General features: G+C 41.1%; 1 protein-coding gene across 1 annotated transcript in view; it reads left to right on the forward strand.

The window, feature by feature from the left end:
* NANS (N-acetylneuraminic acid synthase) overlaps positions 1-14,253 on the forward strand; it is a 27,806-nt gene extending 13,553 nt beyond the window's left edge. Inside the window, exons 3-7 of the mRNA XM_076211170.1 lie at positions 2,136-2,351; positions 5,987-6,110; positions 11,240-11,466; positions 12,442-12,612; positions 13,374-14,253. Coding sequence (XP_076067285.1) covers positions 2,136-2,351; positions 5,987-6,110; positions 11,240-11,466; positions 12,442-12,612; positions 13,374-13,562 — 927 coding nt within the window. The 3' untranslated portion in view covers positions 13,563-14,253. The remainder of the gene's footprint in view (positions 1-2,135; positions 2,352-5,986; positions 6,111-11,239; positions 11,467-12,441; positions 12,613-13,373) is intronic.
* The last annotated feature ends 747 nt before the right edge of the window (positions 14,254-15,000 follow it).

The following is a 15,000-nucleotide window of genomic DNA, read 5'->3' on the forward strand; positions in this document are numbered from 1 at the left end:
AGTAATAGAACTAAAAATCACATTAAAACTTACGAGCAATCGTCATATGGCAAAATTAGGTTTTATTTGTAATGAATCGAATGCAGTGTCATATTAAATATTGTTAAAAATTGTAAACAAACATTTAACAAAGTTTTTAATATATAAAATGTTAATACACATTCATTTGACGCAGCCCGAAGGGATTTCTCCCCGTCTTCTTTCTTGCATGAGGGGACGGAGAGGAGGGGGGGGGTCGCCGAATTTATGAAGCGGCCTTGCTGTGGATGTGCTGTGTCTTGCGACACTGCTTCTGACCCAGGGCATTGGACAGGATGCAGGGATGACCCGTTATCCAGGAGGTGCTAAGATAGGAGGAGAAGAGGAGGAGGGTGGAGGGGAGTGGAATATATGGGAAATGAAATGGGTGAGAGTGATTTCTATGCCTTTTTCTTTTTGGCTACTCCCCGTGTAAGGGGGAAAGAGCCTTTGGTATATGTATGTATATATTTGAATATTTTCCTGTAACATTAATGTAGGAAAATCAAATTTGCATTGAGTCTGCATTATAGGAATACATTTGAAAATGTGATTTGGTAACAAAAATAAATTGGAGATTGTTGAAAGAAATTCAGCCTAGTTGAATCTGTAACATTTTCTTTAACAAAATTTTATATCACAAATTTGTACGCTAGTATTTAGAAGGCTTTGATCATATGAGCAAAGCGAAAAGCTTATAATGCAAAGGAAATACCATGTAAGAACAAATCTTTATTAGTAGTATAGCTTTTCACTCGTTCGAACTTCAAGTGTAATTGAACAAGCTTTAGCAAGCTTTGTACTACAAAAAAGTTAGGTCTCACATGGTATTTCCTCTTCCATTGGATAGTTCCCATTTGGAAAGCTTATGTTCAGGAAAATCTGTCATATAGTACATGATATCTTCTTTTGATATGATAATGTCAATATATAGTGCTTTAGGAACAAATTCCAACGAGTCTGTCTTTTAGTAAATATCTTTATAGGATGGGAAGAAGAATCTAAGTAAGATTTTAAATACCTGAAGAAAAAAGTAAGAGTAAATGGTCGAGATAAATCTGGAGTTTGACTAACAAGAAATCTTGTCAAGATTAATTTGAAGACTTTGAAAATTTATTTATCTTATATGGTTTAACGTCGCAAACTCCCCCTATCGGAAGGCTAGGACGGTGCCCCTTACAGAGGACTTTATAGCGTGGAATTTAAGTAACCATGCCTTTGGTTCAACTTCGCCGGTGGCAGGACTCGAACCGCCATCCCTCTCGACTTTCGCCGCACGTACCGACGCCCTAACCCTCTCATTCCGTAATTCTCTAGAAAGAGCGGTTTCTTCGATAAATTGGTAAATGATGCAGTGATATTCGAGAAATTCTTTACAGACCCTCAACAAGAGCCTTCCAAAGTAAATTGCCTAGCTTGTTATTTGATACCAGAGTGAGGATTTTTTTTTTTTAAATCCTTGGTCTTAAGATTAACTTGGGCTACCTCATATATCCAGCCATAAATCCGAGGTAGGAAACTTCTGCTTTTGCTAAGTTTTACTTAGCAAGGTCATGTTTGCCTGGTTGGCTCAAGGTAAAAATGAATGTATATGGACACCCCAGTTGTGACTGAGAATGAAAATGTCATCAACGAAACAATAAACCCCTTTACATTAACTTCTGGTAAATGTAAGAATAAAAAAAGTCGAATTGAAATAACTTATTATGTGTGACGCAGACAAAAGGTTATTATAAATGCAATGTATAATTTTAATATGTCGAGTTCCATTATGAACTTAGCTTTTCCCGTGTCATCCATTCAGAGCTGGGCGCGTTCCTCGGTGCGTTCCGGTCTAGTTTGGCCGCGGTTAGCTTTCCAAAATTATTAAATCTTAAGAGACAGGTTCATACCAAAATAAAAGTCCGGTAGGCCACATACTATATCAAAGAAAAATTTCGTAGGCCGCATCCAAAAGGTAGGCCACATACTATACCGGCACCTATATTACTTTAAAAGTTTGGGAGGGCTAACCACGGCCAAATTAAAGCGGAACGCACCTAGGAACGCACTGAGGAACGCGCCAAGCTGTACATCCATCATATCATATGCTCTGACAGTTGTCTTTTGCAAAACAGGAATGTGGAGCTGATTGTGTCAAGCTGCAGAAATCGTCCTTGAAGACCAAGTTCAATAAAGCAGCCTTGGCTCGTCCGTACGTCTCGCCTCATTCTTGGGGCCCGACCTACGGCGCCCACAAGCAACACCTTGAGTTTAACGAGGAACAGTTCCGGGCTCTACAGAAACACGCTGAGAGTCTCGACATTCCTCTGACGGCTTCGGCAATGGATATGGTAAGGAGCGGTGTCCTAACACCTCTGTTGTTGATCTTATTGCTCAGTAGTTTTATCATTCCTACATGTAATCATGAGAAAATTACCCCTTATCTCTTCCACAGCAAGCTGATTCATATTAAGTACATCCATCTCATATAAGATGTTGTTTTCCAGGGTAATACGCACATACTTGCTTGCCCATTATACTGATCATGATCTTTTGCAGACTCGCCCACCAATATACCTTTTTCTTGGTCTATCCTTTGCTCTCACTCCTAACACAATCAACTAATCAATCCTTCGCAGGTATCTACTCTCATCCATTCTCATAACATAACCAAATCACATTAAGTTGGCTTGTTACTCGTTTGCTCTTTCACCCATTCCTTCATCCTGTTCCTTCGCATTTTCTATTATTCCGTGTTATTCCGGAGAATGGTTGTGTATGGATGATGCTGTGATGGATGAGGGGGAGTGGGTGGGGGATGGGGGTGAGGGAGTATGTGTGAAAAATTATTTGACGCAGTCTGAAAGGATTTTTCCCCGTCTTCTCCATTTCTGCATGAGGGGACGGAGAGGGAGGTCGCTGATTTAATGAAGCGGCCTTGCTGTGGATGTGCTGTCTTGCGACACAGCTTCTGACCCAGGGCAGTGGACGAGATGCAGGGAAGACCCGTCATCCAGGAGGATCCAAGATAAGAGGGAGGGAAGAGGAAGAGAGGAGTGGAGTATGTAGGGGATGAAATGGATGGGAGTGGTTTCTATGCCTCTGTTTTTTGGCTACCTCCCTTGTAAGGGGGAAAAAGCCTTTGGTATATGTATGCATGTATTCTATATCGTGATATATAGCCCTCAAACATCTCGTTTTCACTTCCTCCACATGACTTTTCACTCTTTCATTCATCATCTAGGATTCGGTTTTATGCATAACAATCGGCACCATTATTGTTTTGAACATTCCTTTCATTGCTTCCACTGATATCAATTTATGTCGTCATGCAACTCTCAAATCACCTACTGTTTTCTCTCACTGTATGGGTACTATCACTATTTTTTTTCATTCATGTATTAACAGAGGAAAACAGTATGCAGGTGGACTAAGTATTTTGAAGAATTGTTCAGTAGGAATGAAAATATGAATAAGATGTCGAGACTGGAGTGGTGGGCTGAGGGGTAAAAGGAGAATTGAGTGACTACAAATTAGTGTAAAAGAAGTGGAGGATGTACTGATAAATCTAATATACAAAAAAGCGGTGGGACTGAATGACATGAGTATGGGTGTGCTAAGAAGCATTGGATAAATTAGTAAGTAGTTGATAATGGTGTGTAATATATATTACGATAGAAGATCCCAGAAGACTGGAAGAAAGCATGCCTTGTACCAGTATATGAAGGTAAAGGAAACAAACATGAATACAAGAAATATAGAGGCATTAACTTTTTCAACATTCCAGATGAGGTGTATAGTAGATTTTTGATATAGAGAATAATGAGGAAAACAAAGGTACATTATAGTTTTCATAAAGGAAGGGATTATGTACATCATACTTTAACACAATTTGGGAATCTGTAATGTTAAAAACATTGTAAATATACACTTTAAACCTACTATCGGAGAAATGATATAATCAGAAGTACAGGAGATCCGTATATTTCGACTACTATCTGTAGTCCTCTTCAGCAGAATAAAGAGGACTACAGATAGTAGTCGAAATATACAGATCTCCTGTACTTCTGATACTATTTCTCCGATAGTGGGTTTAAAGTGTATATTAGCACAACTTAATGAGAAAACATTCGAGGAAAGGATTACAAAGATTACAAAGGCGGAGCATGCCGACAGGAGACCTTCTGGTCCATATCTAGGTCGGATGCGAAAAAAAAAAATAATAATAAATAAAAACTATAATAATGTAAATAACAAATAAAATACATAAATAAATGCATAGGTATAGTTAAATAAAGAAAGCGATCGCATCTGTGGAATGTGGACCTAGAGAATGCAAATAATTGTTGATAGGAGATTGGTCTAGGAAACTATGAGAATGCATTAAATGGTGGAAACGAGTTAAAGGTAGTGAAGATATGAAAGGTACAGCATTTTGCGTGAGAGTGGCAGTAAGGAAATAAAAAATAAAAGCGCGTTTCAGGCAGAATTCTGTGATGTTACTGTAGCTGTTATATTTGAATAAGAGGGAAAAGTAGGTGCAAGTGTTATGGTTGGGAAAATGAAGGTGCAGAGAGAGAGAGAGAGAGAGAGAGAGAGAGAGAGAGAGAGAGAGAGAGAGAGAGAGAGAGAGAGAGAGAGAGAGAGAGAGAGAGAGAGAGAATACAACACACATAGTTGGTCAAAGAGTAGTTACAGAGATTGATAGGTGAATTGTCAAAATATATATTAGAGTAGAAAACTAAAAGCTAATCTCTCAGAGATTAAAGTTGTTGTATCCGAGGTTGGAGGTAACAAAATAGACATATAATGAAATGGGGGTAAATTGAAGTAAATTAAAGATATCTGGGCGAATGATTACTACTACAGCCTCCATCTGTAAAGAATTGTGTGATGAAAAGGGGGATTCTATAATCTTACTACTGTTACCACTACTGCAGTATTGGATGGTGGTAGACCAACTTAAGCTCCCAGGGCATGCTGGCGAGGTGCTATGTCCTACTGCATTGACCATCATCCACGAGGAGCTAAGGTGGGATGAACAATGGATGCTTTTTTGGATGGAATGGGCCTTTTGGTATATGTATGTATGTATATCCGTATATATATATTGTGTGTATGTGTGTGTGTGTGTGTGTGTGTGTGTGTGTGTGTGTGTGTGTGTGTGTGTGTGTGTGTGTGTGTGTGTGTGTGTGTGTGTGTGTGTGTGATTCATCATGGTCTTGGATCGCGTGTTGGACTCGTGATTGACAGCTACTTCCCTCCCGGAAGAGAGCTCAGAGGTTATATATGACAGATCTATGTGTAATGGTGTGACCTTAAACGCATATACACCCCTGGGCGGGATTCGAACCCGGACCGCCGCAGTGACGGGCGGGAACTCTACCAACTGCGCCATCGTTTGTGTGTGTGTGTGTGTGTGTGTGTGTGTGTGTGTGTGTGTGTGTGCGCCTGTATGAAACGGTGGGGAAAATTGCATTCACAATTTTTCACAGATACATTTTTTGGTCTAACTCCAGCTAATGACTGCGAGTGTCAGTTAAAGTACACTTTAACCATATCACTATTAGTGTAAAAGGTGGTAAGGAAACTCAGGTTGAACCAGAAACACTACTGGAATCTAACGTTTGGACTTTACGTCTTCTTCAGAGTGAAGACAACGTAAAGTCGAAACGTTAGATCACATTAGTGTTCTTGCTTCAACCTGAATTTCCTTATCACCTTTTCCATTCATTTGTCACTCCTTCAAACAACATTATCACTATTACTTAACTCTCGTATAGCACAGCTTTTCCTCAGAAACCATCACTTCACAGTTACCTATTTTTTTCCCTCGAACCCTTTGCTAATCTCTGCCATTTCTCTCCTTTGCCAATGGGCGGCTTCACCATGGGATCTCCACTTAACGCGGTGGCTTCAACGCCGTCTTCACCATCGCTTCCGTCACGGACCTCTTGATTGTCTTTGCCGTCATCGCTTTCTACAGGAATCCGTGAGCTTTCTGGAACGTATGCGCGTGCCTTTCATCAAAATAGGGTCTGGTGACGCGGACAACCTTCCTCTTATCCGAAAAGCGGCTGCAACAAGGAAACCTCTCATCCTGTCAACAGGTATTGGAAAACTATTTCGAAAATGTACGCACCAGACCAAAAAGAAACATGAATATTTAATGACGCATGAAAGGTACTTGCAGACAGATTGACATACACGGAAATGGTCTTCCTGAAGGAAGGCTGACAGAGGGTTGAACAGACGCGTGGACAGATCTGGCTTAGGCACAATCCGACTAAGTCGTGGCTCGACATATGGGAAAATTGTTTAGATGTTACGTGTTCTTCCAGGAATTCGAGCACTCAGATAGACTTATTCTTCAAACATGGCCAGACAGACTTATCGAGAAGATGCCTTCGCTACCGAGGTGGGGATGCCAAGGGTAATAGGAGAATAACATAAGGTACAAAAGGCGAAGAAACAAACAAACAAACTGAGATTTGTTGAAACTCAGGAAGGAAGACATATCTGGACGTACAGATAGACTTGACATTTTCATCTAAAGACATTTATTCTTCTGTTTGATGTTCCCATAGATCTAGATTTTTATGGACTTTTCCTAGTACTATTTTTAGAATGTGAAATCTGCTTTTGTCCTATTTTCACTGAAATAGAGGGAAACAAACTACACAAACATTACTGTAATAATCAAATCTGTTAACTTAGATTTTTCCCCAGGGCCTGTATGATAGTGTTGTCATCAGTGACTATAAGCTTGTTCGTACTTCCCTTATACACGGTTCCTCTTCTGGAGTTTCTGCTTTAAGTTCGCAAATTCAAAAGTGTCAACAGGTCAGCCTTGAGAGTAGTGTTCGTGGTTCTGTCATTCTTTGTAAGAGAAAGAGATGTTTGACTCAGTACAGTCTTCCCTCAACAAAGGCTTGTAGGCCTTCTATATCTATCGACTGAATTGTATTTGACTTAATAATTTATAATGAATTTCATATAACAATTTTAGATTGCGGAGTAGCTAGGCTTGTTGCAAAACTCCTCTTGCTTTCTCATCCGAGTTTAGGACAAGCAGTTAATATTTTACAATCTCAGCGATAAAGACAAATAGCCCTATTATCGTTGCATTAAAGAGTTCTTGAAATAGTCATCTATTAGCTTATTATATTGGTTTATTATATTTCATAGGCCCAGTTCTGTATACTCCATTGAGCACATCAAATGTCTATAAATTTATTTCGTTGCTTGAAAAATATCTACCTTATTTTCTTGAAGTCTCTCATCATTCCACTCCCACGAAGTGGCGAGCGAGAAACCCATGGTAGAGTGATCCCTGTCAATTGCGGCGAACCGCTGTTCGTTTTTATGCTGATGTTTGGGTCGCCTACCTGCCCGGCCAAGACTTACCTCAAATTTGAAGTCTATCACGAATTAACTCAAACAACGAACGCTTCTCTCGTTCCTGGACATTCAGTAGGTTTTCTTTCATACTTTCAGAGGCAATATCCTTCATTGCCAAAGAAATTAGCTGTGATTTATGAGTACCATACTTGCTTTGATAAATCTTGTCTTGATGTTGGTTGGCGTTGTGAGTTTCTTGAGCAGCTGATGAGAGATGTTTTTGTCTCGTTTTCATTTGAAAGTTAATCTGCATCAATGTCAGTGTCTTCAAAACATAGTTGATCCAGGAACCATTTTTTGAAAAGTTCCCAGTAGACCTTTAAGGGCTTCATAAAAGGTGCACCTTTATAGTATGCCTTTACATTCTAAACTGACTTTGTATTATGAACAAATATTCATGTCTCAATCCATATACTTTATATTCCTGAATTTTTTGTATGGTGTCCTACAGCTCTCAAGAAATCGAGGCAGACGAGGATTACTCCTTTTCACGTTTTTATATTTTTAAAGTTGGACGAGACACTCTCTTTTCTCTGCTGTACAGAGGTTAATTTAGTCTAATGACTGTGTCTGTCTCAGACGTTCCCTGCTGTACAGAGGTTGATTTAGTCTAATCACTGTGTCTGTCGCAGACGTTTCCTGCTGTACAGAGGTTGATTTAGTCTAATGACTGTGTCTGTCTCAGACGTTCCCTGCTGTACAGAGGTTGATTTAGTCTAATGACTGTGTCTGTCTCAGACGTTCCCTGCTGTACAGAGGTTGATTTAGTCTAATGACTGTGTCTGTCTCAGACGTTCCCTGCTGTACAGAGGTTGATTTAGTCTAATGACTGTGTCTGTCTCAGACGTTCCCTGCTGTACAGAGGTTGATTTAGTCTAATGACTGTGTCTGTCTCAGACGTTCCCTGCTGTACAGAGGTTGATTTAGTCTAATGACTGTGTCTGTCTCAGACGTTCCCTGCTGTACAGAGGTTGATTTAGTCTAATGACTGTGTCTGTCTCAGACGTTCCCTGCTGTACAGAGGTTGATTTAGTCTAATGACTGTGTCTGTCTCAGACGTTCCCTGCTGTACAGAGGTTGATTTAGTCTAATGACTGTGTCTGTCTCAGACGTTCCCTGCTGTACAGATGTTGATTTAGTCTAATGACTGTGTCTGTCTCAGACGTTCCCTGCTGTACAGAGGTTGATTTAGTCTAATGACTGTGTCTGTCTCAGACGTTCCCTGCTGTACAGATGTTGAGTTTAGTCTAATGACTGTGTCTGTCTCAGACGTTCCCTGCTGTACAGATGTTGATTTAGTCTAATGACTGTGTCTGTCTCAGACGTTCCCTGCTGTACAGAGGTTGATTTAGTCTAATGACTGTGTCTGTCTCAGACGTTCCCTGCTGTACAGAGGTTGATTTAGTCTAATGACTGTGTCTGTCTCAGACGTTCCCTGCTGTACAGAGGTTGATTTAGTCTAATGACTGTGTCTGTCTCAGACGTTCCCTGCTGTACAGAGGTTGATTTAGTCTAATGACTGTGTCTGTCTCAGACGTTCCCTGCTGTACAGAGGTTGATTTAGTCTAATGACTGTGTCTGTCTCAGACGTTCCCTGCTGTACAGATGTTGATTTAGTCTAATGACTGTGTCTGTCTCAGACGTTCCCTGCTGTACAGATGTTGATTTAGTCTAATGACTGTGTCTGTCTCAGACGTTCCCTGCTGTACAGAGGTTGATTTAGTGTAATGACTGTGTCTGTCTCAGACGTTCCCTGCTGTACAGATGTTGATTTAGTCTAATGACTGTGTCTGTCTCAGACGTACCCTGCTGTACAGAGGTTGATTTAGTCTAATGACTGTGTCTGTCGCAGACGTTCCCTGCTGTACAGAGGTTGATTCAGTCTAATGACTGCGTCTGTCTCAGACGTTCCCTGCTGTACAGAGGTTGATTTAGTCTAATGACTGTGTCTGTCTCAGACGTACCCTGCTGTACAGATGTTGATTTAGTCTAATGACTGTGTCTGTCTCAGACGTTTCCTGCTGTACAGAGGTTGATTTATTCTAATGACTGTGTCTGTCTCAGACGTTCCCTGCTGTACAGATGTTGATTTAGTCTAATGACTGTTTCTGTCTCAGACGTTCCCTGCTGTACAGAGGTTGATTTAGTGTAATGACTGTGTCTGTCTCAGACGTTTCCTGCTGTACAGATGTTGATTTAGTCTAATGACTGTTTCTGTCTCAGACGTTCCCTGCTGTACAGAGGTTGATTTAGTCTAATGACTGTGTCTGTCTCAGACGTTTCCTGCTGTACAGATGTTGATTTAGTCTAATGACTGTGTCTGTCTTAGACGTTCCCTGCTGTACAGAGATTGATTTAGTCTAATGACTGTGTCTGTCTCAGACGTTCCCTGCTGTACAGAGGTTGATTTAGTCTAATGACTGTGTCTGTCTCAGACGTTCCCTGCTGTACAGAGGTTGATTTAGTCTAATGACTGTGTCTGTCTCAGACGTTCCCTGCTGTACAGAGGTTGATTTAGTCTAATGACTGTGTCTGTCTCAGACGTTCCCTGCTGTACAGAGGTTGATTTAGTCTAATGACTGTGTCTGTCTCAGACGTTCCCTGCTGTACAGAGGTTGATTTAGTCTAATGACTGTGTCTGTCTCAGACGTGTAGAATTGTAGTAATGGATTTAGATTTGGCAAATTCAGATTTAAGAATGATATGGGCAAGAACTGGTTTACCAATGGAGTGGTTAACGAATTGAATAGACTTAGTAACCATGTAGTGAACACTGAAACTATTGATTGTTTCAAGAGAAGGTTAGATAACTTTATGGATGAGGATGATAAATGGTAATGGACATGGAACTGCCTAGTGTAGGCCTTATGGTCTCTTATAGTATCCTTCATTCTTATGATCTTATAACGGTTGTCATTGTATCAGTTGTCTGTACTGAATTGGGGAATTGGAAACATACTAAACTTTTTCAGTGGTTGTGCCGTTGTACAATAGGCTTCATTTTGTGTGGGACACAACTAACCTGCATGTAATTCAGTCATGTATGTAATTCAGTCTAACTTAACCTAACCTAATATAGACTTTACGAATTAAATTTAACACGTATATACTCACACCAAATGCAACCCTAAGCACTACAGTACAACCCAATCTGAGAATGTCCTAACCCAACTGAAAGAAGTTGAATCTGAACATAACACAGTCCCAAGGCTGCGTATACACCAAGCGAATCGAATCGATTCAATTCACGAAGAATCAGTACAATCGTTTACGCCAGGCGAATCAATTGATTCGCCTGGCGTAAACGGTTACTTTGAAACTAGTGTGGCGATTCAACACGATTCATGAATCGTGTTGATTCTTCGTGAATTGAATCGATTCTATTTGTTTGGTGTATACGCAGCCTAACGGTTAGACTCTAACTTAACCCACTTCTGGACTATATTTCTAAGCTTTAGCTTCCGGTTGTAGTGGTGGCACATATATAACATGTATTGTATATTATATATTATGTATGTACATAAATATTGTATATTATATATCATGTATGTATATAAATGTATGTGTAAAATTACGTAGAACCATATAGTTTCTGCGCAAAGGCGCGTCTGATCTTGTGAGGAACAGTTTTTTCCCCTCGCCTTGTAAAAGAGCACACGTTCGCTCTATTATTTTTCGTGTTGTCGGTATATATATTTATTCGGTAATATATATATTTTTACATTTTCTGCTCTTTAATTTTTTAACCACTCACAACACGGTCCTGTTTTCATAAACTCCTTTTGAGAAAGATTACTCCTTCTAAAGCCCGCGCCTTCTCTTCCTCCTTCTCTCCCAGGCATGCAAGACCTCGCATGGGTATCTAAAGTCTACCGAGAACTTGAGGCTATGGACACGTCCCTAGTCCTTCTCCAGTGCACGTCGTCATACCCGACACCCCCGGACGAAGCCCACCTACGGGTCATGGATATCTACCGGACAACTTTCCCCCGCGCCCATGTCGGGTATTCAGGGCATGAGAGGGACATCTTCATCACCGTCGCCGCTGTTGCCAGGAGCGCCCGTGTAAGTGGAGGAGTCTCTTTATCTAGAGTCTCCCCTTCTCCTTCCTCGTTTTCCTCACTCGCACACTCACACTCTCTCACACGACTCGGTGGCGACCTTGGTAGAGTCTCAGACTGTCAGTACGGCGGTACCGGGGGTACTGGGTTCGAATCCTGCCCAGGGCTGAAATTATTTCAGTATCATTGCGCTTCGAGTCGTTACTCCAACTCTCGTGGGCGGGGAGTTGGGTGTGTGTGTGCGTGTAAGGTCATAGCATTACCCATAGATCGGTCATACGAGCTCTGAGCTCTCTTCCGGGAGGGAAATAGCTGTCGATCACGAGTCCAACACGTGATCCAAAGACCAAGGTGAATCACCCCCAGCCACATATACAACCTTGATGGAGTTTGCATCGTCCGCATTTAGGATTTTTTTTGTTTTTTTTTTTCAATTTTCCAGTCGTCTGGACCTTAGGGAGCAAATATTCAGTCAGCATTTGCAGTGACCATAGAAATCTTTAAGGTCACCTGCATTTCAGGATTTCATTTTATATTATACATATCATAAAAATAATCTACAAGGTAGACTGTCAACCTCTCACACAGGGTAGAAATCTAATTTTCAGGTTTATCTGCTCCTAAGAAATACTTCGTTTTTCTCCTTATCGTGACGAGTTAAACACCATATGATGACGGAGCCTTTATTTGTACGACGTTTCGCTTATTACAGCTTTTTCAAGTACTTGAAAAAGCTGTAATAAGCGAAACGTCGTACAAACAAAGGCTCCGTCCTCATATGGTGTTTAACTCGTCAATCTTGTCGGCAACTGCCTTTTTCATAAAAAAAAAAAATCTCCTTATAGTCTTTATTATCACTGCATTAAGAATCAGTCTAACTCTCCTTCCGTTCTCCGACAGAATCTTCAACTTTCTTATTTGTAAAAGAAGGAGGTTGGAGCCTCTCACATTGTTTACTAACACATTCCTTCTGTCGCAGGTGGTGGAACGTCACGTGACCTTGAACCACAGCTGGAAGGGGAGCGACCACGCCTGCTCCCTGGAGCCGCACCAGCTGCGACAGATGGTGAGGGCCATTCGGTGTGTCGAAGCGGCTCTTGGGTCGCCCTTGAAGGCACGTCAGCCTTCAGAGGAGGAGTGCTACCGCAAGGTATTACATAAAACTTCAGCAAAGAAAACAAGGAAGTCTATGAAAGATGCATGTGTCAATGTCAATGATATCATTAACCATAGGGAAACTTCTGTTTGTTTAGTCAAGACTGCAAATTTATTGGTTATTGACGATGTAAAGGGGCATGACACGGAATGTCGCCAACTGTTAGGAAGTAGTCGTCCTAAGCGACCTTAGCTCACGCTGTCTCTACGGTGGACAGCGTTGTGAGCAAGACTTTGAGGGCCGAAAAACTAAATTGCTATGGTTCTATTAATGATAACTTTCTTCGTTCTTTTCATTCTCTCTCTCTCTCTCTCACACACACACACACACACACACACACACACACACACACACACACACACACACACACACACACACACACACATACACACACACATACACACACACACACACACACACACACACACACACACACACACACACACACACACACACACACACACACACACACACACATATATATACATATATATATATACTGTATATATATATATATATATATATATATATATATATGTGTGTGTGTGTGTGTGTGTGTGTATGCATGTGTGTATGCATACACACACACACACACACACACACACACACACACACACGCACGCACGCACGCACGCGCACACACACACACACACATATATTACATTATGTAAATCTTGGTTGTGAAGTTATGTAGCGATAAAAATCACATGAGTAAACTTCAAAACAACATTGTAATGTACTACATCCTCTTGCAGCTGGGCAAGACGGTGGTGGCGACCCGGAAGATGCCCGTCGGGCACATTATCCAGAAGCAGGACATCATGGCCAAAGTCGCCGAGCCGAAGGGCATCCGGGCCTTCCGTCTGGAGGAGCTGGAGGGCAAGGTCCTTAAGGTGGAGGTCTTGGAGGACGCGAGTATCAGGGAGGACGATGTGGATTGGTGATGACCGATGAGTAGGCCTTAGAGCCGGATTCCAGGTCGTTTGCCAGGTGCCCTATTGCCTCCCGAAGGCGCTAATCTTTTCGAGGCTCAATAGTTGGGGACAGATTTGTTATGAGGCGGGTCTTTCTATGGCGAACGGTTTCCTAGGTGACGGGAATGATGAAATGCAATTAGATGTCATATTCCTCTTAGAGATCAAAGAAGCTTTGTACGGCTATTCTTGTCCTCTTGACCTTTGTGACCCAAAGGAGTCTTAGGGTGAATGACCATAAGCGACCTCAGGACAGTTTGTGAACGTCCTGTAATACGGCTCTTGTGCCTAAATACGGTTTGATTCTTTCCATGGTTGGTGGCATCTCAAGTATGGCGTGTGTGTTGGTGACCACACCGCTGCCAGACAGTGCCAAAGTCTTCTCTTGTCACCGCGCCTCGAAGTAGCAGCGTGGGTCGGCTTTCAAGGTGACGGTTAAATACGTTAGGGCCGTTCATGGTACGGTTGGTGGGACCGTTGCGAAGGAGCCAAGGTACTTCTGCCAATTTGTTACATCATGTTTATCAACTTCAACATCTTTTCAGCTACATATAAAGTTTATTCGAAGTTTTATATAGTCACAAACTCTATTTCTAGTGGTTTCTACTGTTTATAATGTTACTCAGGGAGTTCGGAAAATTAATAAAAGGCATTCAGCTGTGGAGGCAGTTTTCCTATCCAGCAGAAATTCATAATAAGTTAACGAGTTTAAAAATGGGAACTTGGACGTTTGGGGAGTTTTTTTTTCAACATAATAAATTTTTTATTTGGGAGGTGACGTCAGAGAGTCTTCTTGTTAGAAATTCGTTATCTTCTTCAGCGCAGAAACCCATTTTGTCTTCGTCTTTTGTCACAAACGTCGGGAGAATTTGAATGAAGTTTCAATCGACCGAAATCCTGTTCAGGACGTGGTTCGCACCTCAAATACATAACAAAATCGTCTGACGTTATGGTATAAAAAAACCCCATTATAGTCGGAGAATTATATTGAAGGAATGGAATAGACTCAGTAACTATTTAGTGAACGCTGAAACAACTGATTATTTTAAGAAAAGATAAGATAACTATATGGATAGGGATGACCGAGTGATTAACGAATGAAATAAACTTAGTAACCATGTAGTAAACACTGAAACAATTTACTACTTTAAGAGAAGATTACATAACCTTATGGCTAGGGGTAATATATTGTAATGGACATGGAACTGCCTAGTGTAAGCCTTATGGTCTCCTGCAGTCTCCCCCATTATCATGTTCTTAAAGAGTTAACTGTTACTGTAAAAATGTCAAGCAGAATTCTTATCGAACCACCGTTCAACGGATAATCAAAATATCCAATGAGAAAACAGTCCAGTCTGCTTGATTCAATGATTGTAAACGGGTTGTTATTTGCAGATGACACTGCACT

The sequence above is a fragment of the Oratosquilla oratoria genome, chromosome 28 (assembly GCF_046742065.1).
Source record: "Oratosquilla oratoria isolate Oo_2021 chromosome 28, ASM4674206v1, whole genome shotgun sequence".
NCBI lineage: Eukaryota > Metazoa > Arthropoda > Malacostraca > Stomatopoda > Squillidae > Oratosquilla > Oratosquilla oratoria.